The following is a 26,861-nucleotide window of genomic DNA, read 5'->3' as shown; positions in this document are numbered from 1 at the left end:
AGTGAATTGCTTGAATATAATCAATACCACAATCAAAGGGCAATGTCCATTAATCGCGGATGGCTCTTTAGCCAACATGCATGTGGGCCTACCGAAATTGTGTACTAAAATGAGAAACCCCCATTTCCTCAGATTTGACTTAAAGGGTATTACTATTCAAATTTAGCATAACCCATTTATCTGCACTAGTTTTTGGCTAATGGCATGAGCACTTGTTCAGCTTCCCTTTGAATCATAGCTGCGTATCCTGAGCCAATTAGTTTTAAACCCTTGGTGGTTCAAGTAAGTGGACTACATGGATGTACGTAAACATGCCATATGAGCACTGCCCCTTCATTATGAGGTCAGCCGAGAATCAGCACTGCCTCTCGCTAGTGATTCCAACCTCCAATTCAGCCAGCAGAATTGGAGGATCCGCATTCTCAACCTTGGCTCCAACTTGGTGGAACTCGCCCCCTTCCGACCCGCCACACATTTGACACACCCAAGACTACATGGCCTCCACTGACGCCCTGCGACACCATGGGCCGAATGACATCACATTGGAAAGTAAACACAACCTGTGGACAAATGTTTGAGGCGATACCGAGCAACTGCACCAATGAAAATAGACTAAAGTCGCCAAGACAGAATCAGGAACCAGATTATAGACGACAACCTTAGCATCCTGCAGGTGTTACATATATGGCTGCTGACTATCCTACTACACATGCCTCGCTGCCTCCTGTGCCATCTCCCTCTGAGCGCAACCATCACCATGGGCAAATAAGACTGCCCTTCTGGATGGATAAGAGCAAAGCCATCATCACTGCACCCCTCCCATCAAACCATCTGAGGAACCACACAAGTGACAGCTGGTTTTTGGACTATTTTTCTTACAAATGTTTTGCCCCATTTAAATATTTGGCATAAACTGAAATACTACCAAAATAGTTACATTTTGGGAAAAACGTATAATATGAAAAACTGAAACAAACAAGGAGCCAAAGTTCCGTTCAATTTGATAAAAATGAATATATGTCGTAGCGATGATATCATCCAGGGGGACAGACATATGTATTAGATATGAAACGAGGAGAGAAAGGGGGAAATTAAATATGATAAACATGTGTATTCAAATTGAATAAGTCTATTCCATTTTTATTGAATTTATGTAAGCAATTAGTTAAGTCCTAACCATGTTCAATTCAATGGATGGAACAAATACAATTCCAAAGATTGTACGATACATGGTACTATTTTTCCAATTGCAAGTGATATTATGAAATGCATGGTTAACAAATAGAGAGTGAAAAAGGAGTCTATTAAATTCATGTACGGATAACTATAGGTCCAAACGGAAGATCAGCAAGCGTTAATTCTGTTTGGCAAAAATTGATTGCATTTGGGACCAAAAAGCATGAACAAATCTGCAGCTATAGATTAAATGAGTTAAGTTAGCATTAGGCTCGTTACAAGACCAGCATTTGTTAGACGTTCCAAACAAACATTTTAGCAATACGAGGAGCAAGAAAGGCTCGGTAGATTTGGGTGAGATTAGTTAGCAGCAGGAGATGTGGATTGAAGGTTTGCCAGAATTTCTAGTACTAAGATTATAATATTAATTTAAGTGGAGGATGGGTTATTTATAAATCTATAAAATTTAGCAGCTTTAGTGAAGGGCTATTAACAGTTTTAAGAAAGGGACGGTACATTTCCGATTAGAAATAGGAAGAATTCTTCCTAAGTATGTATAAAATGATAAATCAGAAATAGGAATATTGTAAACATTGATAGAAAATTAAGTTGTTTCACAAATTTGATCCCAGAAGAGTACCATCTTTAAATAAGTACAAATAACGCAGGGCAAATATGAATTGAAAGACCCTTTGAAAAATAAGGAATCCTTAAAGTGGTGAGCAGAATATAATTCAAGTAGCAGGTTAAAATATAATAAGATTGAAGGAAAGTTATGAAAATCTTTAATTGTTGTTGCCTTTATCAAATGTAAAATAATTAAAGTACCAGATGAAAACAGAGGCCATGACAAATAACAGAAAAAATGCCAATGATGAACGAGACTATGTACAATCGAGATACAACTGGTCAAGGGCCAAGTTGTGAGGAAAATCAAACTAGTCTTTGAAGAACGCAGAGTAATTGTCAATATGAATTACAAAAACGATGCTCTGCGAGGAAGCTGGAACGTATCTTTTATTTCGGGCAGGAAATAGGCTGTGCGTGGTCGCGGATAGCGGCCTAATAAGTCGGGATCATTGCAAATTTATGCGCGAAATGGAAAAAATAGATCTTATATTTAAAAAAGCTAATGGATCGCCAGCTCAAATAAGCCGCCAAATACCATAGCGAGGGCTTTGTAACGCAGCGTTGTTTCATACGGGTAATCAGCTGAGTGCGCACCCGAGCACCCGATTAACGGGTCGGGTTCATCCCAAATAAAAACTGCTGCCGCAGCCCTGACTCATTTCCAAGAGTGCGATCAAAGAGCCCGGCTAACTGTTCGACCGAGGAAAAGGGTGACGGGAGAAGCTCTTATCTCGGGTATTACGACGAACATTTACAATTTAAGTGCCGTGTCACCAGCGCACAACGCTCCCGGTATACATGCAAACCATGAGACATAACTGGAAATGAAATGTTTCTGGCACCCCTGGTCCGCTTAGTTGAAAACAGGCCCGGCTCCAGGAATTTTCATCTGGGGGGGCCAGGGTTGTAATCAGGGGGGCCCACATTCCATTGGGTGTGGGTCTAGGAGTACCATAAAGAAAGTGCTGGCGTTGATTCAGATTTCCCAGATCCGTGACCAGCAAAACATTTCTTCCCAGGTCTGCAAAAATACATTTGCACCCCTCTATAAAAAACAGTACATGGCAAAAGAGAAGCAAGGAAAATGGTGTTGCAACATCAATCTACCCATCATCTCTTCCCATCTGCTCTCCCCTTTCTGTTATATCTTACCCTCCTTCACTTTTCACCGTCCAGTCACCTTCCTTCAGCTGCCCCTGCCCACCATTCCCGTTTATCTCCACTCCCACCAGCACCCAGCATGCCTTGCCTGGCCTGGCTTGGGAGAATTGAGGGTGATGCCTCCTCTTGCTCCTCTGAGAGGGCTGAGCAGTGAGGCCCCCAGTCTTTGTACCATCTCAGATGGTATCCGCCTAACAATACCTTGCTGAGCACTGTGGCTACTCCCAAGAGGCCCTGGAGGAGATGCTGGTGCTCCCTCCATCTTGTTGGGAAAGACATACCCCCTGCACCTAGAATACCGAAGCAAGGAATATGAGATTTTGTTTCCTATAAAATTACATTTTTTTTTCCAAACTTTTCATTTAAAGGACAGAACATAACATGTCCAATCAATACAGGTAGCCTTGTTGATCTTAAGAATATTTCGAGCACAACAACATATCCTCCAATAATAAACATGTATATACAATTCTCCCTTCACCCACCCATTCCACAACCTCCTCCCCCCTCCTTTCCAACTGAACCCCTACAGTAGTCCCATTCTTAATGTCTCCCATCAATGGTTCATGTCCAAAATTACATTTTAACCACAAAATGTTATTTTGTGTTGGATTTTTGCAGCACATTTTAATTGTTGAGTGCAAGGGCTGCATCAGGAGGCAGACGGTGCTGTTTGAGAGGTTTGCAGCCTCCTGGTATCATTCCTGGTGGGGAGTGCCCCTATACATCATTTTCTGGTACATACTGTTAACATACTGGTTATAATATGCAATTGTCCATGATGACTCTTTGTTTGATGTGTTTGATTTGCTATTGAATGACAATTCGGTTCAATACATGTGGCCCAGATATTTCCAAAGTTAAATGTGTGTGCATCCTAATGCCTGTGCTGCCCATCTATTAAACCATGAGTGAGGCTTTTTGGAATAGTTTATAATGCAAACTGAATCACTTCTAGGGGAACCTAATTTTAACAGGCAAGGCATAGTGAAATTAAAAAATATGCCAAAGATCACACACTTTCGTCAAGTCGTAAAGCCATAATTTGAGCCTAGCCTGAAATTTAGATACTTGTCCACACATCTTCCGAGCTCAAGTTGGTACAATTATGTGTTGAAGTTTGGCTTTGAATACCTAAAATACTAAATGTTATGCAGATTACTTTAAAAATGCACAAGTCGCATGATAAACCAACCTGACAATGTATTTATCATTGTAGCAACATTGATGAAAAGATTAAGGGGGGTGGCATTTTGTTTTGAATCCTGTTGCACTGAGCAAAATTCTCCTGAAGGGGCCATTCATTAATGTTAATTGTTTTCACCAAGTACTGGAAAATGAAAGAGTAAAGGCAAAATTGCATTTGCTCCTTTCTTTACCAATATGTCTGGAAAAGTGTAAATTACTTCCACAATTAATTGTGGGAGCTATCCACCATGTATTCCTTTGGACTCTGCCCGCTTTTACCAGGTGTAAAAGTCAGGCAGATCCCATAGGAATCCATTGGTTTTCTGCCAATGTAAAAATGCATGCTGGTGGAACACCTATCCGATTTAGCAGGGGGACCTGGTTTAGTCCGATTTGCTCTCCAACTTCGCCTGTCAAATCACACAAAAACCTGCAGCTCATAAAAAGTGGAACTAAATGCATTTAGCGCCACTTCTCCCACTACGCTTGACCTGGAATATTATCCCCTATGACTGTAGCTTTATTTTCCCCATCCTGAATGGAAGCCTACAAGCTCCAGCATAGCAATTAATGAGAACTTACAAATTTCATACAGACTTTACTTTAAATTATTTGTTAGGCACAGCCAAAGTGTCCCGGAGGCACACGGGCGCCGAAGACAGTAGTTAGCAAGAAGTCAGATTGTAGGAGTCTGAGGACCCTTTATTTAAACAAGAGTGTTTTAAGTTTGTTCTTGAATAGCTCGAGTGTCGGGCAGTTTCTAAGGCTTGAAGGTAGAGCGTTCCATCTCGCCAGGGCAGCTGCCCAGAAGGTGCCCCTTTTAACGAGTTCCAATGAGGTTTTTGGAATTTGCTCATTTTTGCCATCATTAGAGCGCAGAGTGCGCGCCACCTGTTTGTACTTCAGTCGGTTTGATATATAGGCAGGAAAGGATCCATTGAGGGACTTATACGTGATGGTAAGCAACCTAAATTCAATCCTTTCTGCAATAGGTAGCCAGTGGAGCTTTCTTCTTATCTCCGATACATGTGCAAATTTGCATAACCCCATGATGGCTCTGATCATGCTGTTCTGCACCACTTGAAGTTTAGAGTTCTGTTTTACCCACTCCTATGAGAAGGGAGCCACAGTAATCAATTTAATTGCTTGAGCGATCGTTTCGCAACCCCGTTGGGATAAAAATGGACAAATATGCGCAAGGAGCCTGATATAATAGGCCGAGGTTGACACTAGGCTAATAACATGATCGGACATATTCAAGGCCTGATCAAATGTCACCCCTTGGATTTTTATGTTGTCCCTTGTCGGGGTGTTGTGATTCGCAATACAGAAAGATTCGTACTGTGGTGCAAGTTTTCCAATTCTAGGTCTGGATCCGATGATCATAAGCACGGTCTTGCTATGATTCAATGCCATCCCACTCATTTCCATCCACAAATTCAAATGAAATGCATGACAAGGTTGTTTCACAAAGCTTGCTCGGTGTCCCCTTAATTACTAATTACCCAACAATCACACTTAAATAGCTTCTTAAAACCAACCATATATATATATATTTTTTAAAGTGCCACAGCAATGGTCACTGCCTTTTTCCTTTTCTCATCTCTAATAACTTCCTGTTGTAAATAATCTGCCTCTGAGACACGTTAAAAAGATAAGATCTCACTGGTAGGGCCTGTTCAGCACTGCTGTTTGCATCTGATGGGAGGGAAATCCATCTCCGATTGCACTTTAGAATATATTTAAATACTGCTTTTTATGTACACCTTTTATTCTTTGTCCGTAACATTTTAGGAAATTGTTATTTTACTAGTGTTCATGTTTCATTTCCGGCAGTGCCTAAACACCCAGCACTCAAGATTTACATCATACTTTCCAAACAAATCCCACAACACACATGACATATTCTGTTTGCATGCAAACTCTGTAAAGTTAAACAGAATGAGGTTATCAAGACAGTACTTATCAGTTTGAATCATGAAACGTTCTGGCAGAGTAGACTACGCTTCCAAACAAAGATACATTCTATTTAGGTCATAGCACCACTGGTAAGTATGCATTAGAAGTTCTTAAACTGGTCAATACTTGCCAGCCTAGTCTTAGTTTCAGGTAGGGCCTTGTTGGAACAGCTCAGTGAGGTGCAGCTGGCTTCCATAGGCATAGCAAGCAAGACACCAACATCTGGGCATATGCACATTCACTTAGGGAGACAAAGAGACAAACTCAAGGCAACATGCATTGGCCTAGCCAACAGCTTGGGCTTTTGATTAGGCATGGATTGGCATTTGCCAGGCACTGCCATAAGGTTACCAGCTGGCCCTAAAATGTGAAAATCTGGAAAATTGTGTCAGTAATTGGGCATATGATGGCATGGAAAATGTCTGCTACTACCTATACGCATGCCAAAACTGCTGGCTTTGTGATTGCTTGTTTAAGACAGGACTTCAATGCAAGTCAGAAGCATTGACAAATATATTGCTTATAAAATCAACTTGCTGAAGACACATTAAGAGAATTTTACTACAGCAGGAGCTCATTTGCAGAGGCAATTAAGTAATTAAACACTCAAAAGAATGCCTAGATATAACACTGGCAGGCCCTATACAACAACACTGTTACTTTGTGATAGAGCTGGCTCAAAGGGTTCTGGAAAGGTTAGATTTTGGTGGTGAGGCATTAACATAGCCATGGCTAGGAATTAGGTGGGTAAATGACCAGACACCCATAAGATGTGCGTTTCTCCTCAGTTTATTGCCATCCTATCTGTGGTCCACAGCATGCGTTCTGGTTGTACCTATTAGGTAAAAAGTCTCTGAATCAATTATAACCACCATCATTGCTCTGGCTAGCCTTCTATACCATTGTTTGCATATCAGTCTTGTCCCTGTCACTAATGTCAGAAGCCCTTCCAAAACTGCTAGACCACAGGGACAAAAAATTAATGTGGTTGTTTGTGTTCCAGTGCAAATGGAACACGGCCTAGCAATCGAGATTCAACTGCGCCTTTTGGTGGCAGCACCAAAAGTAATTTGCTGATGGCTTTTTTCCCTTCTCTAATCGCACAGACATACTACAGAATTATGGCATGGAATGTTGTGCAAAGCAACGGTAGTGGTAATGTTTAATTCAAAGCATTACATCTATCACTTTTTGATTTTACTACACTCTCCCCTCCAAAATTAAATTTGTGTTACTACCAACCTTATCTTTTCACTTAAACTCAAGTAGTTAATGCAGCAGAATATATACTATGAATGTAATTTGTAAGTGCCCCCGTCAGTTGACGCACCTTCTGCAGAAATCTGTTAGCAATTTTACCTGTCATTTATTGTTTGATATAGTTAACCATTTTATTACGCATGATGTAAAAAACCACTTTATTCCCCCAAAAAACAAACATACTTTAAATTACGGAAACCAAAATTGTGATTTTAGGTTTCAGAAAATATTTGTAGGCAGCCTGTTTGAATAAGTGTGCTACCTCACTTAGAGGTGTGAATGTCCCGCCATCTCCCTGGTCATTTGTACTTTTATGGCTTTGTGACAAATCATTGTCTAGGGTAAGAAAACAAATCCTGGCCTGGCCTCCTGCAATTCAGCCTCTCAGAATGTCTCAGAGGTTGCGCCTGAATGTTTACAGTGACATCCACCTCCACTTCCTCGTTCACCAGTAGTGTATAACGCACCACTGACATGGGCTCCTTTCTGGGGGGGGGGGCCAGAGGCTGGCTCTGGGGGGGGCCTGGCCCCCCTGGTGGAGCCGGGCCTGGTTGAAAATATAGCTACGCGTCTTTCATGCAGAAACTACCACTGGACATTCAGTCAATTACTAGAAGCACAAGACTGGGGGAGAGGGGCATACCATACCCACAACGAATGTAGCGGGTCTTAAGCACTTACTTTCTGTGGGATCGGATGAGTCCGATGATGCTGCAGCCGCCTTAGTTTTCTTCAGGATGCCAGTCAAAGCCTTGGAGGCAGCTTTCTTCTGTTTTTTTTGCTTTGCAGGTGTCACTGTCTTGACAATGGTTTTTTTTGACGCCGGCTCTTTGGCAGTCTTTTCTGCTTTCTCGGAAGCAGTCTTTTCTGTTTTCTGGGCTGCCTTTTTCTCAGCAGCAGCTTTTTCTGCTGCTTCCTTTGCAGCTGCTTTTTCGGCGGCTTTTTTTTCAGTTGCAGCTTTCTCAGCTGCTCGAAGTTCAGCAGCTGCCTTTTCTGCTGCAGCAAGTTGAGCAGCCTTTAACTTTTGCTTTTCAGCCTTTAACTTGGCTTCAGCAGCCTCGCGCTTTAGTTTTTGAATTTCTGCCAGTTTCTGTTGGTAATACTTGAACTCTTCACTTTCTTCGTCGAATAAAAACCTAACAAATATATGAGTTAATTGTTAAAACAAGAATTGAAACCGACAAAAGGGAGATATATAGTGCATTTAACAGCAATTGTGTACTCCCTCACAGGTAATCCATGTTCTCAATTTGAAGATCCAGTGAGTAAGCAAAAACAATATAATGCAAGTTTTACATAGAACAGCAAGTCAAGTGTGCTCGCCCCTCCCTTAAGGTATAACCATTATAAATTGTTAAGTCTCAATTGTTTAGGACTTTCTACATCTATACCATGTTCTGACCATTATACGTTGCTTTAAGATGGTCTCTGCCCCTTACACACCTGCGCATTGCCGTTTCACCACAGAAAGTAAGCTAGATGCGTACACATTCATAGACGTAACAATAACTCGACTTCTAAACAAGGTAAGTGGGAAAGTCATTGGAAAATCTTGGCAATGGCCAAAAGTATATAAAGCATGCAACCATAACAGACCCTGATTCATGAGCTGCAATCACAACCTGTACCTTTGCTTGCTCCTGACCGTGTGCCAGATCGCTCAACAGGCGCAACTTGATTCCATTGGTCCCCAGTACACTTTTTAGCCCTGCCAAGATTACTCTGTGTAAGCTAGTTTACATAACAAGGAAACAACTGATGAATGCACAGGTAATGAGGTTAGCAGAAGGTGGAAAGTAGTTTAGATATTCCTTACTACTTGAGTAGTGAATACGCAAGAATAGCAGGTCGATGACAGTCGGCAGGGTGCAAAATGTGCACTAGTTATTTGACGAGTAAGAAATGCTGTGTGCATGTATAGAATTGAGGCGACAAGTGGCGTTATGGTTGGATAGTAGCTTGCAAAAGCTTTGCCCCTTGACCTAGGTATTCCCAAAGAGCAGGGTATAGAGTTTCTTCACAATTAAACTAGTGCTCCCGACTGCATCCACTCTAGTAGGCTGGGGCATTGCAAAGTACCACCATGTTTTGGGTCAGGTATGCTGGTGTTAAGCTACCTTGATTGGTGTGTGATGGTGTTTGCAGGCTCAGTACCATAGAGGAGCGCTTTTGCACTAGACTCTTTCCAGTAGTCTGGCACATCTAGAGTGACCCAAAGGATGCCCAGGACTAAGGATTATTGCGACTGCTTCAGTTAGTAAAGGTCTGTTTTAAGCAACTTTCCCTCCACGTCTACAGATCACCAAATGCCTGCCTTCACAGAGAAGCCAAGCCTTCAACTTCACTCCATTGCAATTTTAATTTTGCTCATTGTATGGGGAAATTGACATGGCTGTCAGTCTTGGGACCTCAATCTACATTTACTTGGATGTGCCTAAAGACAGGCTGGTGGCAGCAGTTGCATTCCGACTGCTAACGCAATACTTTCCGTTAGCCCTACTATGTGTGGGTACAAACTGTGGCTCGTGTCCCAACATACTTTTGCCATCAAAAGATTGAGGGGAACTGTTTACCCACCGCGAGTTTAATCCCCCTTAACATGGGAAATTCGTGGCCCCAATACTAATCCTTAGAGGACAAACTAAGAACTGGGATAAAACACAGACAAACCAATATAGTGACACCAGTCACTTATGTATTCAAAAATGTTTTTTCCTTTATTAAGATCATAAATGTTAAAGGTATTAAATTGCTTTCAATAAAACATACAAGCAGGGTACTATTGGCCTGCAATTAACAAATCCATAAAACATTCAAAGTGCTATCTTACACACCAATCATTCATTCGCAACCATACCCATACTTCAATCACCAGTCACTGGAATAAATATACTAGTTACAACCATACAGAGTGCCCTCCGTAGTCTCAGGTACGCTCTTAACAACCCTAAGTTTCCTAGTTAGGCAAATCCATATAGCTCAAGGTTCTTTGTTAATTTAATAACCTACTCAAAGTTGCCTTAAACACTGGCCAACAGTAATACCCGACATGTTTCGTTCTACAATTATAATGCTTTTAGAACTTCTTCAGGAGAGAAAACCCATCTGACATGTACAATTTCTTTTACTAGCATTCGACGTGGTGAGTGTTCTTCCATAGTCCGTGGTAACTATAATGAATAATATCCACGCGTAGTAGGCTTGCCTTCTTGGTAACACAACCTTCTGTGCTCGTAACCTTCACGTACAGCTGGAACACAGCAACAACTATGTGCGGCTTGCGAGACCCTCCCGTGGGCATATTGCTTGGCGCAGAGTCAATTATATGGCGCTGTCCATTGACATCTGTGCTCCTGACTGACGTCCCTGAGGTGCGGTTCAACCTGCTTACCTGGGAACGTTGGGAAAAGGGCTCAGAGTTCGCCTGCTCTGCTTCCGCTGATCAATTAGGACGTGGCTTCACCCGATTTACGCGTGTCCCAACATAGCCATGCCATAAGGTTGTATGATTGTTATTTTGGCCAACTAGTTCTGTGGCCTTCCTGCCCGGTAAGGAAAATCATTTTTAAGGTCATGCATTGCCAGAAAAGTCGTTTTTGCAGCCATGTATTCTGAGGAAGTGGACTGGGACCATCTGGTCCCAATCCGCATACTGCTGCCCGCGAGTGATAATGCTTGCATTAGACCCTCAGTGGTCCCCACTGCTGGTGCCCATGAGTGGGGCAGATCTTGCATTTGAGGGAAGAGTCTGAACACTCACTGATGAATAGGAAGAGCCCTACAGCCATGTCTCAAATACTGGTGAAATCCTGCAATGAGCCAAGCATCATGCAGTGCTGAAGACGAGTGAAGAGGCTGTGGATCATGCAGTGCTGAAGACGAGTGAAGAGGCTGTGGACCCGAGTGAAGTACTAGTGACCAACTTCTGCTGCTGTCCTGCAACAGCCGTGCCTGCCAAGATATCTTCAAAAGCCCTTCGGTGGAGATTCGACCCTGGGAGTGGAGGAAACCTCCATTGCATTGCACTGCATGGTGTCCTGTGGTATCGTGCGCAAGACGTTACTATTCTGCAGTTGGGACTGGAACTTGGCAGGATGTTGGGGGGGTGGGGTCCACAGCTTATCAGAGGGTCACCTCTGAAAAGGCAGTGCTCCAGTACCCGTGGGACCAGAGACATGAAGCGGATCATGATAACTGTCCCCTCCCGTCGTCATGCACTGGTTATCGGCAGAAAATGATTTCCTGCATCCAGTCGACACCAGTGATCTACATTGTTACAACAGAAACATGTTGCAGCTGTGTCAGAGCAGACATTCAGTCGAACCTGCAACACCTGGGCACCGAGGTCCACAAGTAACAGCGGGAAGCGTTGCTCTTCTCTCCCCCCCAAATGACCTTCTGAAGACCTGCAAAGTACCAAGAGAAAGTACAAGGGTAATTAGAATCCCTCCCCCAGGCCCCCAATCTTCCCACTTTAATAAGGGAATTAGCACAAGGAGTGAGGAAAGGACAGAAAATCGGGGCCAACAAACGCAGCCATCATTGTGAATTGCCTGAATGAGCGTTTCAAACGCAGCATGAAGATTGTGGGGGGTGGGGTGGATGACGGCCACCCCCCCCAGAGCTCTACACAGGAGTCACAGCACTAAAACAAGACCTAGATGCCCAACAGCGTTCTAGCGGACGGGCCCCTGATCTACTGGACTACCAGTACTGCAGAAGTACTAAAAACAACCCCAGCCAAGACTCTGACGTCATCTGCGCGAAACCTCCAGCACCCCCCCCCCAAATAGCCATAAAACCAGACGCCCGCTCCCAGACTCCACCCGGCGGTAAGGATCCTAGCCGGAAAGATAACGTGAAGCGCTGGCGGGCCAAAACAGAAGTGCCGTCACTAGCCCGCAGACTCAGACGGACCCTTGAGCAATCTCATAAGCTCCCACACAGCATCTTGAAACTGGGCGGACCGCCGAAAAAGACAGCTCATTGGGGGAGAGACAAACTCCCACGCAAGCCGCCAAGCCTCTGCCACAAGAAAGCAGGGAGGACGGACAGATCCCAGCATACGAGCTCTGGGGCAAGATCACCTAAACAAAAGAGGGATGCCACATCCAACGGGACGGAAGGAAGCAGTGTTCCGCGGTCCCGAAAGGCTGCAGTGCAGGGGGACTTCCTTAGAGGATCGACATCACAGCTGCCCTTAAGCACTGGAACGAAGAAAAAATAAATCAATAAAAATCTACCCCGTAGTGAGGCCCGGTGAGTGGCGGGAGGCTAAGGGAGGTAACGGTAAGCAGACGGGGCAAGCACTGCCTCTCCACACCGCTGGTCCCACCCCCGCCTGACTTACTCTGGGGAGGACAAGACCCCCACACAGCACCATGCACCCGCAACAGCCATCCACCCACAGTGCACCCTGAACCCCTAGATCACCCATAACATCCTGAATCCTCCAGAGCAAAACAAGCACCCCCAGTATCACCGCGACCCACCGGATGTCAGACCCGTTCAAGCACATGAGGAATACGATATTCAGCCAACACCCTGAAGTAATCTGCAGGAAAACAGTGAGGGGAAGAAGCTGCAACATATACCCACCTTATTTGTTTGTTTGTTTATTTATTTAGTATAGCGCGCAAAACCCAGAGGTAACAGGGCGCAACAGAGGTCAGGAAGATAGGATTACTTAAAAACTTGGTTACAGAATAAGATAGGCATGAGAAAAAGTGCATTGCATTTACAGTTACATTGTGTGGGATGTGCATATATACATATAATTGAGCGAAGGTTTACAAATTTACATATTAATACTGTGCGTAGGAGCAGTTCGGTTGCATTTACATATTTACAAATTTAAGGCTGTGCGTGGTAGTCAGGTTATAGCATTGGCATGATCAGATTAGATGGCAGGGTTAGTCGTGAGGATCATTGGCCCGCAGCCAAGTGAGGGTGTTTCGCCTGAAGCTATAGTAGGATTGGTCTGTCCTAATGTGGAGTGGGAGGGCGTTCCAGTGTTGGGCTGCCAGGACAGGGAAGCTGCTGCCGCCGGTTTTCTTTTGTCTGAAATTGGGTACCTGCAGGCAGTAGGAATTGATCGATCTGGTGGGGCGGGTGGACGTTTTTTTCTTTATTCTGGATGCGAGATAGGGGGGGGCTGCGTTGTTTAAGCATTTGTGGGTGAGTGATGCCGTTTTGAGGGAGATGCGGTCATGGATTTTAAGCCATTTGTGTTCTCTTCTTTTGTTGGAGATGTGTTCCTTAGAGGGTAGGTTGAGGGCTGTTCTGAGAGCGTTGTTTTGTAGTGTCTGTAGTTTGTTGGTTATGCATTTGTTGGCTCCTAGGTACATGGCGTTGCAATAGTCCAGTCTGGATAGTATTAGGGCGTTGGCTATGATGATGCAGCTAGTTTGGGTGAGGAAGGCTCTACATGCCCCAATTAGCTTGCATGTGTAGGCGGTGGAGGATGCTAGTGAGTTGACTTGTTTTTTTAGTGACATGGTTGCATCAAGGTGAAAGCCTAGTGTTTTCACTGTTTTGGCCACTGTGATGGTATTGCCATCAATGTTGAAGGCCTTATAGTTGGAGCTGAGTTTTTTGAGATTGGTATTGGATCCGAGGAGCAGGATTTCGGTTTTCTCATCATTTAGACAGACCGTGTGTGGCCATCCATGCCTGAATGATGAGATATATTTTGTTTACCAAGGCCGTATCTGAAGCGTAGTTGCCTGAGAGGGGTATGAGGATCTGGGTGTCATCTGCATAATTGGTATATGAGACACCCAGTCTGTCCAACTTGTCAAATAGGGGCTTGGTAAAGATGTTGTAGAGGGTGGGAGAGACGCAGGAGCCTTGGGGCACCCCACAGGTTATTTTAATGGGGTCTGCTGAGGCTAGGGTGGAGAAGACCCTCATAGTTCGGTTGTCCAGGAATGATTGGATCCAGGCTATGGCCTCTTTCGAGAAGTGGGCTGCTGAGGCCAGGTGTTCGCACAGGACTGCGTAAGCCTTACAGCAAAGGGTACAAGCACTCACTCTGGGGGACGGGGGGGGGGGTTAGGGGAAGGGGTGGGTCCGAAGCACTCCTCGTCCAAGCCCCCGCCGGAGGAGATTCCAGACCTCTCCCCGGCAGGAGCAATAAGCAGAGAACCCGGGTCCCCCGAACTCTGCTGCACGCCGATCCACGCTGGAAAGCGCCATCCTGCACATAGCTTGCAGGCCCACCTCCAGGGGCACCCCGGCCCACTCCCCCCCCGGCTAAAGGAGCGGAGGGACCGTAGTTCTCCCTCTCCTCGCTGATCCACGCCAGAATGTGCACATTTAAACATAAGGCCTGCACTTCAACTCCAGGGGCGCCCAGGCCCACTCCTCCAGCCAGTGCCTCTTCCCCAAACAAAGCGGAGGATCTGCCTCCCCCAACAAAATTGGGTGTCCCACGCCGCCCTCACCATATCCTGTGGCATCTCCCTCGGGGGGGGGGTGGTTCCAGTGAGGGCCCTGCTGCGCCCTCCTAGGGGACCAAACCACTCCAAATCAGCACATCTACTCTTGCACGAATTCACAACCACCCGGCGCCTAACGCGATCAGGGCCACTAAGCAGCTGCTCTAGCCCCCCCCCAGGCCCTCCAGGCTGGTAGCAGAGCTCACAACCTTCAGCCCAGGCGATCTGTGCACCAAGGCCAGCTCCTAAGAATCAGCACTTTCCTCGGTTCCCCACTTCCTGGGGCGCCCCGGCCCACCACCCCACTCAGTCTCCGTCTCTTACTCCTGGGATACCCACGCTATCGGACTCCAGAACCAACACACTCCCAGCCTAAAGAAGCGCCTCCGAAGGGGAACGCAAATCTGCCACCCTAACACAACTTCTACCCCACGAACTGGCACCATGTCCAAACAAACGTGAGCAAAAACGCAGACATAGCCACCATACTTACAGCCCCAGATAGAGGAAAAATAAACCGACCCTGCCGGGCCCACCTCGCAAGACCACCAAACGGAGGGCGAATCCCCCCGGCCACCACAGTTGACTTAATAGCATTCATGGCTGATATGAAGGCCGAATTCAGGTCCTGCGTGACAGAACTCTCCACCAAACTAGAACAAACCGACCAGAGCAGAGTAACTGAGGTGGAACAGAGGCTGGGGGAGATTAAAGACCACTCCCAGGACCAGGCAACCACGCTGAGCAACATCCAACAAACAGTCAGGGTCCTTCAAGATAAGTGTGAAATCCTGGAGTTCAAGCAAGAAGACTTGGAAAATAGGGCCCGCCGCAACTTCGGATCCGAGGTATTCCATCCTCTGTCCCAGACAAAAAAAAAAAACACTCACGGCATATGTGGGGGACTTCTGCCAAGCTCTTCTCCCACAACTGGACAAATCCCTATTGTTAGACCGTACCCACAGACTGCACCCGCGTCGGGGGGTAGACTTGGACCTCCCTCTAAATGTCGGCACCGGGGTCCATTTCTTCTCCACAAAGGAGGCCATCAGCCGCTCACAAGATGACCTCACTTTTCATGGCTCACCTCTCAAAATCTACCAAGATCTCCAAAGGAGAAAAGCACTCCGACCCTTAGCCCTCTTCCATCAAGATTAGGTCCAGTATAGATGGCTTTTTCCAACATCCCTACAATTTTCATATAACGGTGCCCTGCAGAGAATTAGCCATCTGGAAGATGCCAGCAAGATCATGCACCCATCCTCCCCCAAAGAGGACACCTCAGCTGTCCCGCAAGCGACAGGGAACCTGGAATCCACCCCCCCCCCCCCGCAGCCTAGACAGTCCTCGTGGTCGAGAGCTTCTCGAAACGAGGTGGTGAATAGTACTCGGGCCACACCACACGAACCATCGCCGCATTGTCAGACTAGGCGCCCAGCCTTCCTCTACAACGATTTCCTACTTCCGACACAGCCGAAGATTATTACTTCCAATATGGCGGGCTTCACCCACGGACCATGTCAAGGTACATTCCACGTCCATGTCCTTGGAAAACCAAGTTAACCTCTCTCAATGCCGACCACCCCGCCAGTTAAAAAGTAGGCCCCCCCGTTGGGGGCTCCTGTTAAAACCAGAAGAGCAGGACAACACAATTTCTACCTATGACGGCAACTAACTGCCTCTCCACCGACCCCATCCCACCGGAACACGACAGCTGGGTCTCGGGCTCTTGAGCACCAGACACTACAGTGCCTTTCGCTAAATGTTAATGGACTGAATTCCCCCTCTAAACGCAAGTCGATCCTACTGAAACTACAAGATGAAGAAGCCGGGGTGACGATGCCAAGAAACTCACCTCCTCGCAGCAGACTGGGCGCCCACGATCCCGTCTATATCCACATCAAGTCCTCGCCTCAGGAGGATCCAAGAAGGGGGGCATGGCGATCCTCTTGAGGAAAGACCTAAATCCCCAGATCTTGGACTCAATATCGTGCTGAGGGCCGCTTCGTGGCAGTTAAATGCCCCTTACTGGGAGATCTCTACACTTTTATCTCAGTATACGCGCCCAACTCGGGACAAGCAAGCATCTACGACTCTCTGGGCGCCTTCCTCTCAGGCTACACAGGCGGCCAGACAATAATGGGGGCGGGGGGGAAGGGGACTTCAACGGAGTGCTGTACCCCACCAAATATAAATCTCACCCCTCTCCGGGGGATTTCACGCAGGCTCTTAGCCTCTTAAGAACTCTAGAAGTGGTGGACTCGTGGACAGGCCAATCGCCATGTTAAACATAAACGCCAACCTTTGTTCTAAGATCCTGGCCAACTGGCTGTCGCACATCTTTCCGGCTTTAATTCACCCCGATCAAACAGGCTTTAGCCTGAACAGAGCGGCAGGGGACAATATCAGGAGAACCCTGAACTTGGTAGACAATCGCCCACCGAAACTCCCAGGGCCTGGCACTGATGGCCCTAGATGCTACCAAAGCATTCGACGGGGTAAGACTGGTCATTCATGAAGCTCACCCTTGAGGCCTTTGGCCCAACTTTCCGATCTATGATAATGGCCAATTATAAATCCCTGAAGACCTTCCTAAGGATTAATGGCTCCTTAACCTTGATCCCCCATGACCTGTGGGACGAGGCAGGGCTGTCCACCATCACCCCTTCTCTTCGCTTTAACAATGGAGCCTTTTGCCCAAAGAATCAGACGGAACAAGCTCATCAAGGGTCCCCAAGTAGAGCCATCCCAACACAAAAATTGCATTATACGCCGTCGACGTTCTTCTGACGCTCTCAGAACCCAACTCATCAGCTAAACACGCCCTGGCGGAAATAGCTAACTTCGGGAAGGTCACCGGTTTTGCCGTCAACTTCTCTAAATCAGTAGCCTTGGGCATCGACCACCACCGGGAGGAACAAGAGGCACTAACCAGGCTATGCCCGATCATATGGAAGAGACAAGTCATCCCTTACCCAGGAGTTCCCATTACAGCAAACCCAAGAGACACCAGGCAAACTTCCCCAGATTATTCGGAGAACTGGAAGGGGATCTGAAGTGCTGGTCCACTCAGGAAATCTCACTAATGTGACGGATCACAGCAGCCAAAATGAACCTGCTTCCGAGATTACTCTCCGCTTGCTCCTCCCTCTGTGGCCATCCCAAATCCAGCTCTCCAGGATCTGCAGAAGAAAATGCTTAAGTTCATATGGTGAAGCAAGAAAGCCAGAAACCCCCTATAAAACTCTGCTTAGCAGCTCTAGACTAGGGAGACTGGGGGGTCCCTGATCTCCGGGCCTACAGGGCAGCAGCACAGCTAGCACACGCCCACGCTTGGCAGATCATCACAGACCACCCTGGATGGGTGAACTGCAGCAAGCTCAACTACCGCTCCCCCCTGCCATTCTCCCGCATAGCCAGCCCTCCCGGAGAGAATACTGGAAGACTCCTGCTAACAACCAAACGCACGCTAAACTCATGGGACTGGGCCCTGAAGCAAAAAGGAATCCCAAGAGGACAAAGCCCACTCTCCCCAATCTTCCATAACCCAAACTTCTCACCGGGGACAAACCCCGGTAACTCCCAGAACTGGATTGACGGCAGCCTCGAGACCGTGAACAGCCATACACCGGGAACACACCCTGCACTTTTTTTTAGCAATGTAGGGCGGTTTTCCAACTACAGGAAAATAGACATATTTACCTACTGCCAACTCCGGCACTCGCACCACCAGACCGTCCAGGCTGCCACTCGCCCCCTTACTCCCCTTGAACTGACACTTAAGGACCTACCATCCCGAAGCAGGATCTCAACCCTGTACCGACGCTTCCTGGGGGACTTCATAAGCACAAGAACGCAATGCATAGCCCAATGGGAGGCTGACCTGGGTCCCCCAATTGACGACCAGACCTGGGTGGACATCTGGTTACATACCCACTCATCTACCTGTGTTACTAATAAAGAATGTGCATACAAGCTCATGCTGCGATGGTACTACCCCCCCTTAGACTACACCACATGAACCCACGGGTGAACTTCCTGCTGGAGAGAATGCCCCCAGCCTGGCTCCTTCCACATGTGGTGGGCATGCCCAAAGAGAATGGTGCCTGGCAACAATCGAACTAATTACCGGGATAACACTCCCACTGGAACCCGAAACGGTCCTTCTGGGGGTCCCAACCCCCAGGGTACGCCCTTGTTCCAGAAACTGAGCAAAACTAGTAACGCAATGCCTCCTAGCAGGCAAAACTGTGCTAGCCCGCTTCTGGAAATCCCCGGATGGCCCATGCATGACCCACTGGCGGGGATAATTATGGGACATCCTGATCGCAGAATGACAGCAGTGGGGGCGAGAATCCTGCACCGCTTCCAGAATGTCTGGGCCCCAGTGCTGGACTACGACCAGCGATTCCCAGCCTCAACATTCAAACCGCTCAACACTCGATGGGCCCTGAAGGACCAAGAGCCCACCTGAAGGGCAAGGGCTGCGGACAGTCCCACGGAGTGGGGGGGAACTGGCTGAGGGGCAGTATAAGCTAAAGGGAATTGGCAAAAAGGAGTAAAATCCTTATGCCGTGTTTTGTAAATTGTCCTGCCTTGGTTCAAAAAAAAAAAATTGCTGGCTCCTGGTTGCTACACGGATTAAATGAAAATCCATCTGCATCATCCCCAAGACTATCTGGGCCCGGTGACCACACCAACTTTGTCTTACTAAATAATCTACCTCTGGCACCAACTCTGTGTGTAACGAGTTTTGCTGGGGGAGAAGTCACTCACCTCTGCAGGCTCGCACTCACCTCCTGCAGGCCAGTCCGTGTAGCACTCAACGTTGCTAGCACTTCATATATGTGGCTTACCCACGAGCTCCGACCCCATCCCTCACATAGCATGTATCCTCTCTTCCTTTCTGCACTTGCATGTTCCGAATACTCACAAGGCAAAGTAGGTTCGTCTCTCTCCCCCACACTGCTCTTAAATATTGCATTTTAATACATTTCCAGCCTCGCTCCCTCCCTGCGACTAACAAGCAAACAATAAATAAACCCATGCCCTCAGTAATCCCACACCCTCAGTGAATCCACACTACACCCATGCATATCAGTCATCTGGTTTCAGGCTGTCAGACAGTCCTGGGATAGTTACCTAGCGGCCATAGACTGCCACTTTACCCTTTCAATGGCCAACAAGGCTGCCACCATCATGAGTTAACCCATCTCTGGGACATCATCAGTGCCCTAGAAGTCAAGGAATTGTAAGGCAGAAATGGAAGGCAGGTTTGGATTAAGCTGGGCAGTCGAGATTCCTGTGGCCACAAAACAGCCTGAAAAACAAGTCATCGCAGCTCCTGGCCAGGTGCAGTACACTACCAACCATTACATCTATCTGGGTTGGATTTCTGATCCAAATTACAGGTAACATTGGCAGAAGCACCAGACCTTTCAGGCTGCTAATGTTGCAGGGTCACATTTAAGACGCATATCCTGTGTTAAGCTTTGGACCAACAGGAAAAATGAAATTAAGAGGACTTGGCATCATGGGCAAATTGGAATGTGTAAAGGGAAATAGCAAACAGTGTTGGTATCAAACTTGATATTAAAGATCTACTTACCAGAATTCCGGCTTTTTTTCGGGTTCTTTTTCTTGATCAGTTTCCATTTCAGAGTCCTTCTCCTTGTCAGCGTCAGTCTCGGATTCAGAATCTCTCTCTTGTTCCTCCTTTACTTCAGCTGCATCCTCCTTGTCAGGTTCTTCGTCCTTTGCATCCCCCTTTTCCTCATTGGTCTCTTTTTCAGTTTCCTTCTTTAAAGCCGCTTCCTTCTCTCGTTCAGCTTCTCTCTCCTTCCAGGCATTAATGGCATTCTCCAAAAGAGAATCCAGGGTTTCTTTCACTTTGGCCTCTGGTTTAAGGTCTAAAAAAATTACACGTTTCAGCTTCACAGTACCAGATATGGGAATCCATCAGTTAGACATTACAGAGGAGTCATCCCCAAGTATCCCCTACAGTGGTTCTACGCTTGCTTGCGATGTGGAAGTGACTGAATCTGGAATTAACCGGGGAAAGCGACATGTCTGTACTAGCATGCAATGTGAAATTCTTACCCCTGGCTAAGAAGCAAACAACAAAATTAATCATAGGGCACAACCGTTTGCTATGGGGTAAAAGGTTCCAACAAGAATGGCAGCCAAGGATTATGGGAGTCCTTTTACACCAAGCAATACCATTCTAGCTAATGTTTGCACTGTTAAAGACTGAGATTAACACATGCGAAGAAAAATGCACAGACGGTGGCAAGCCCCTCAAGTACAAGCCGCACCCCCCACCGCACATTTCATATCAGTTAACTGGCCAGAACAAGCTTTTGGGCAATGGCGACAAGACACTGTTTCGACATAAGACGAAGATCCAACCCACACAGACATAACATGAATTGCAGATCTCTTGAATATAATTAAATTACCTTTCTGTGGTACCACTTGATCGGACTTGACCTTAATTTTGTGTCCACTCTCATCCAGCCAAGCTTTGAGGCGCGTCATGTACTCTTTACCAAACAACAGGGAATCGTCAAGGTTTGGGTAATCGGAAGGCTTTGGGGCTAGTTCAAGCAAACCAGCAGCTTCTAGGATTTTCTCTTGTCTGAAGGATGTAACCAAAGCAAATGTTTGTCCGAGAAGCACCAGGCCTTTTCGGCACAGGGAAACGCTCTTCTCAAGGGCAGTACCTTCATCAGAAGAGGAGGCGGCCACCGCATCCTCCTCGCCGGCCTTTTTGAGGTTTAGTTCATGTTCATTACAGGCCAAAAGCAGCGGGTGAGCACTCTTTAGAAGATAGGTCTGAAATATTGTTAAATGCTTGTCAAGGGGATTTATCGCTTTACGTAAGGAGAATTTATCGGCCACAGCACCTTTATCCATTAACAGCTGAAAGAAATCAGCATCTATTTTGGGTTTTTTCAAAGCTGAATGGTTTAAAGTCCTTACCGCCAAGAAGCAGAAGTATCTGAGCTCTGGCTTAAAGAAACACCTGAACGAGGTTAGAGTATTAATACAAGTGTCTGTTTCCAGGGTACTGTGAGCAGAGTTCTTGGGGGTAAATTCCGCATCATTCACTTCATGAAATCCTGCCCACCGGATCACTTGACTCTCAAAGTTGGATAAAGCATCAGCCTTTTCCATTAGTGCTTTTAAGCTCTGCTCTCTAATTGGCGCCCTGTCATTTGCGAGTCCACCCCGTGTAAATTTACCGCCACGAGAAATTAGCCTGCCACGAGATGGAACAAACCCCCCTCGGCCACGTGGAACAAACGTTCCAGCACGCCCACGTTGAGATTGGAAAAAGCCACGACCACGCGGAACAAACCCACCTCGCCCTGGAGGCCCCTGGCTTGTACCACGGCCACGTGGACCCTGGCTAGATCCACGACTCCGTGGACCATCCCGTGGACTTGAGCCCCACCCACGCGGACTATATCCCGCCCCGCGTTCACGTGGGGACACCAGGCCACGCTCTCTGTAGGATGCTCGTTCTTGGTAATAGTCAGGGTCTTCAGACCATGATGCATCTCGAGACCTAGAGTAGCCAAAGTCATGATCTCGATGCTCTGAATAGTAACGATCCCTACTTCTGGGGGGGCTTCCTGATCTTCGACGATCAGAGTATGCATGGTAGCTTTCTTCAGGATATGACGATCTTCTGGAATCTGGGCCTCTGGGCCTGTAGTCGTCGCGGGGACTACGCATAGGTGGATCACGGTGATATCTTGCATTATCGCGATAATCCTCGTCGTATCTGGTTGATCTTGAGGTGGATCTTGAAGGGCCTATGAAAAATAAGAAACGTATCCATGTAAAATTTGCTTTAACAAGTGGTTCTATAAACCCATTATGTTTAACCAGACAAAAAAAAATACCCGTAAGTTTTTGCTTCACAAAACATAGGGTTTAATAGGTATGGAGGGCGTTAAGTCAGAGAGCCACCCCCAGTTGGTTCGGGGGCCTTGAAAGGGAGCGTGTATGAATTCAAATTAAAAAAAACCCACTATGACAAATATCGGAGCTGAAAAACATTAAGCATTCCGTGTACAACAGCCGCGTGATAATTAAACATATACATTACCTGAACGGCGTGGCTCATCGTAACGGTCTCCGCGGTAATTTCCAATCATTTCTTGCATCATAGCATCAAATATCTCACGAGAAATGTGATCCTTTGCCATAACTATAAAAAAAAGGTCAGATCAGGCGAAGCACACAGATCTGTGCAAAAAGACATGTCCGTTTCCCGCATGCAAAGCATTTGGTGCCCCCCCGCCAACGATTCACAAGGAGGCAAACATGTGTGGGTTTGAATGCAACGTATTGCCATAAAAACATTAGAGAGGGAAACGGTTAAAATGTGAATCCCGGCAGCAAACAATACATTTTATGTTTGGGGTAGTCACACTTCATCTGCACATAAATCTGTACAACCATCATGAAAGCATTAATAAATAATCCCAATTACATATTTTAACAAGCCATTACAAACTAATGGTGGAATTGCTATAAAAATACCAAAAGGGGCTGCATTAACATCGGTTCTCATCCGACTAGTTACGTTGTAGTACGCAGACCCTGCATTATAGTACATGGAACAGTTTGCGATACTGCCAACAACCCCGTAGTTCATATAAACAAACAATCGTTGAAGTTTCAACTATGCACACGAGACAAGCGGGGAGGAGATAAAGCGTTTCTAAAACGCTCTTGCGGCCATTTTGAGAACCCAAGACACAACCACCGTATTCGCATGCGGGAAAATCGAGACCGCCATTTTGTGAATCTCCCTTTTTGTCGGATTAGCACACATGGGAACCGCGCGGCACAAAAAAGTCTAAAAGGAAGACTGGTTGAAGAGGAAGGCGGCGATGTTAATCAAACGGCCATGAATTACTCTTATAAGCGAAACTTTAAACAGAAATATCGGCTACACGTGCACGCGCCATCCATTCATATTAACCGAATGTCATTTACATTCAGACCGATGCACAAAACCAGCAGCTGTACAGATCAAGCAGCACGATTCCTAAAATTGCTTACCTTGTATGGCCACAACGAGCGGAAATGTTTCTTCCCCCAAGCTGTGCGTTTACACAGGTGAGCCACCTCCCTGGAAACGCAGCTGAATGTACCTCCTCGTCCTCTCTCCTCCCAGACAATCAAATGCGCCAACTTTTGCGACAGCGACGCCCGTGGAATTACGTCACTTCCCGTTCCCCAAACCAATCATTGACTCCAAAAAAGGTCATCTGATCGAGGCGTGTCTACAGTATTCTTCGTTGGTGTGCCTTCGCTTTTGGAAACCGGAACCAGTAGCTGACAGACAGGGTGCTAGAATTTTCGGTTGTAATCTCATCTGTTCAAATCTTTTAATAACGAACATTTTGCTCAAACTATTTTATTGCAAATGAATCCTAAATGAATATATAAAAGCAATGGCTACCGTTCGTCCAGATATACACAAGTAGAGAGAGGCTCTTGGGCTCGTACTAGAGAACTATTCTGAACTAGGATCTTCCTTATTTAACTGAAAAAGCCAAAATGCGATTCGCCAAACAATTTCTTTTTTCTGTTTTGGGAGAGTGGAGGTATTTGCCCCCACATTACAATTGTGTTCTTATGGTTATGATTGCATTTTTTTAATTAATTTGGTTCAGTTGTAATGCAACTTCCCAAATAAAATTTACATAATACAACTTTACAAATCATTTCATCCGTGAATTACGTAATCATTTTACATTGTTGTTGTGACCCGACTGCAATCTGGTGTGTGCTGCGTTGAAATTAGGCACTTTAAATAAGTCAAACAAATGAGACGCGGGAGCGTTGGCATGGGTCACTGTCATGGGTTCGGGTTTGAATGCTGGGGTGTCTTTGGCATTTTGTGCCTTCAGACAAGTACCAGATCACCCACTTGGATCTGGCATGGTTTTGCTTGTCTTCTCCGGTCTGAATATGTCTTAATTTTTTCCTTGCTCGCCTTGTCTTTGACCCGGGCATCTTCTATGATGGCTCTGGGCGGAAGGACGTGAGGATTGTGCGGGAGTCTTGTTCGTATGACTCGGCCGAACATTAAGGTGGAGGGGCATTCACCTGTGGCGCTGTGTGGGGTGTTTCGGTATTCTCTAAGTAATGTGCAGATGGCTTGCATGAATGACCCATTGGTGATGGAGCAGACTTGAAGTGTTCGTTTGAGGTTGCTCATAAATTTCTCAGCCAATCCGTTGGCTTGTGGCCACAGTAGTGTTATTTTTCTGTGTTGGAAACCCAGATGCTCTGCAAATATTGCAAAGTCATGACCACTGAAAGGTGGTCCATTGTCCGACTTTACTGTTGATGGGATTCCGTAATCTGAAAATGTCTTGTCCAGGACTGGTATTACCGCCTGCGCACCGGTGGAGTGGATGAGGTGGACTTCCGGGAAGCGTGACATTTCATCTACAATTACTAGTACATGTTTTCCGTTTGCCAGAGGTCCAACGATGTCAACCGCCACCTCGTCCCAGACTTGTAGTGGCATTTCGGATGGCTTTAGTGGTGCTGGGAATGTTCTCGGCGCCACGGCTTGACATGCAATGCATTTGTTCAGGTGTCTTTCTACTTTCTCATTTATTTTTGGAAACCAGACTTTTGTCCTGAGCTGTCTTTTTGTGGATACTACTCCGCGGTGTCCAGAGTGGGCTATGTCCAGTATCTGATCCTGGAGGCTGGATGGAATTACAATCCTGTTTTCTTTGAGGAGTGGTCCCTCCAGGGACATGGACAAGGTGTGTTGCACCAGTTTAAACGTACGTAGTTGTGCTTCGTCCTGGTCAGATAGACTCGGCTTGTCATGATCCTTCACGTGCCACCGGCCTGATTTTATGCACTCTTGACCAGTTTGTATGAGTTTGTCTTTCCTCAGCTTCCGCTAGTTGGGCTGTGGAGATGTGTTTTGGGAGTGCATTGTTGATGAGGTAGATGTACTGATTTGCTTTCACCGACTGATGCTCCTCTTGTGCTGGCAATGGGTATCTGGACAGAAAGTCTGCTGGGTTGCTGTCTTTTCCTGGGCGGTGAATGATGGTGAATGAATATTCTTGTAGCCTCAGTCCCCATCAGGCTATTCGAGGTGGTATTTTGGCGGTGGGTTTTCCGTAAATGGTGGTGAGTGCCTGGTGGTCTGTGACAACAGTGAATGGGCGGCCGTACAGAAAGAGAAGATAATGTTCAGACACCACACAACTGCTAGGCTTTCCTTTTCAGGTTGGGAGTAGGCGCACTCTGCGGGTGACAGACTTCGGCTCGCATAGGCCACTATGTGTTTTGGTGAATTTGGCGATGCTCCTGGTCTGTATTGGGCCAGGATGGCTCCAAGGCCGACCGGGCTGGCGTCCACAGTGAGTTCAGTGTCATACGTGGGATCATAGTATGCCATACATGAGGCTGATGCGATGCGCCGTTTAATTTCTTGAAATGCTTCTTCGCATTCTGTTGTCCACTGGTAGTCTTGGTCTTTTCCTGTGAGGAGTCTTAGTGGGGTGCTTACCGATGCAAAATCTTGGAAGTATCGGGTGCAATAACTGGCCATCCCTAGGAAGGAGCGTACGGCTGATGTGGAGGTGGGAGTGGGTGCGTCCACCATTGCTTGCACCGTCTCGGGATTGGATCGCATGCCTTCGTTCGAAAATATGTGTCCAAAGAATTTTGGCTTGGTCTTAGTGATTTCGCACTTCTCAGGGTTGAGTGTGAGATGGGCGTTTTCGAGCGCCATGCAGACTCGTCTCAGGGTGTCATCATGACTTTTTCTTGTGAGGTGCCAAATATGAGGATATGATCGCTATAGTTTAAACAGTTAGGGATGTGTTTGATTATTTGATGGATTTAATTCTGGAAGATTTCTGCTGCAGAAGATACTCCGAAGCGCAGTCTCTTATATCTGAACAGGCCTAAGTGTGTTGAAAATGTGGTGATGTACCAAGATGACGGGTGAAGTTCAAGCTGATGGTAGCCTTTATTCAGGTCAAGTTT

At 46.5% G+C, this 26,861-nt stretch overlaps 1 protein-coding gene across 2 annotated transcripts in view; it reads right to left on the bottom strand.

Annotated features, from left to right (window-relative positions):
* Nucleotides 1-24,196, bottom strand: part of LOC138570977 (SURP and G-patch domain-containing protein 2-like) — a 95,627-nt gene extending 71,431 nt beyond the window's left edge. The window contains exons 1-5 of one of the 2 annotated variants that reach the window (XR_011303885.1): nt 23,892-24,029; nt 22,930-23,031; nt 21,272-22,633; nt 20,422-20,722; nt 8,056-8,510 (exon numbers count right to left, since the gene is read on the bottom strand). Coding sequence is in view for 1 of the 2 variants with exons in the window: in XM_069649160.1 (XP_069505261.1) it covers nt 8,056-8,510; nt 20,422-20,722; nt 21,272-22,633; nt 22,930-23,029 (2,218 nt within the window). In the remaining variant the exon portion in view is untranslated. Of the gene's footprint in view, nt 1-8,055; nt 8,511-20,421; nt 20,723-21,271; nt 22,634-22,929; nt 23,032-23,891 lie in introns of both variants that reach the window. The other variant, XM_069649160.1, reaches the window with a different exon arrangement.
* Nucleotides 24,197-26,861: the final 2,665 nt, after the last annotated feature.

The sequence above is a fragment of the Ambystoma mexicanum genome, chromosome 1p, assembly GCF_040938575.1.
Source record: "Ambystoma mexicanum isolate Mex_15411 chromosome 1p, UKY_AmexF1_1, whole genome shotgun sequence".
NCBI classification, from domain to species: Eukaryota; Metazoa; Chordata; class Amphibia; order Caudata; family Ambystomatidae; genus Ambystoma; species Ambystoma mexicanum.
Note: the sequence above shows the minus strand (reverse complement) of the source record. Positions and strands in the feature narration are given on the sequence as shown.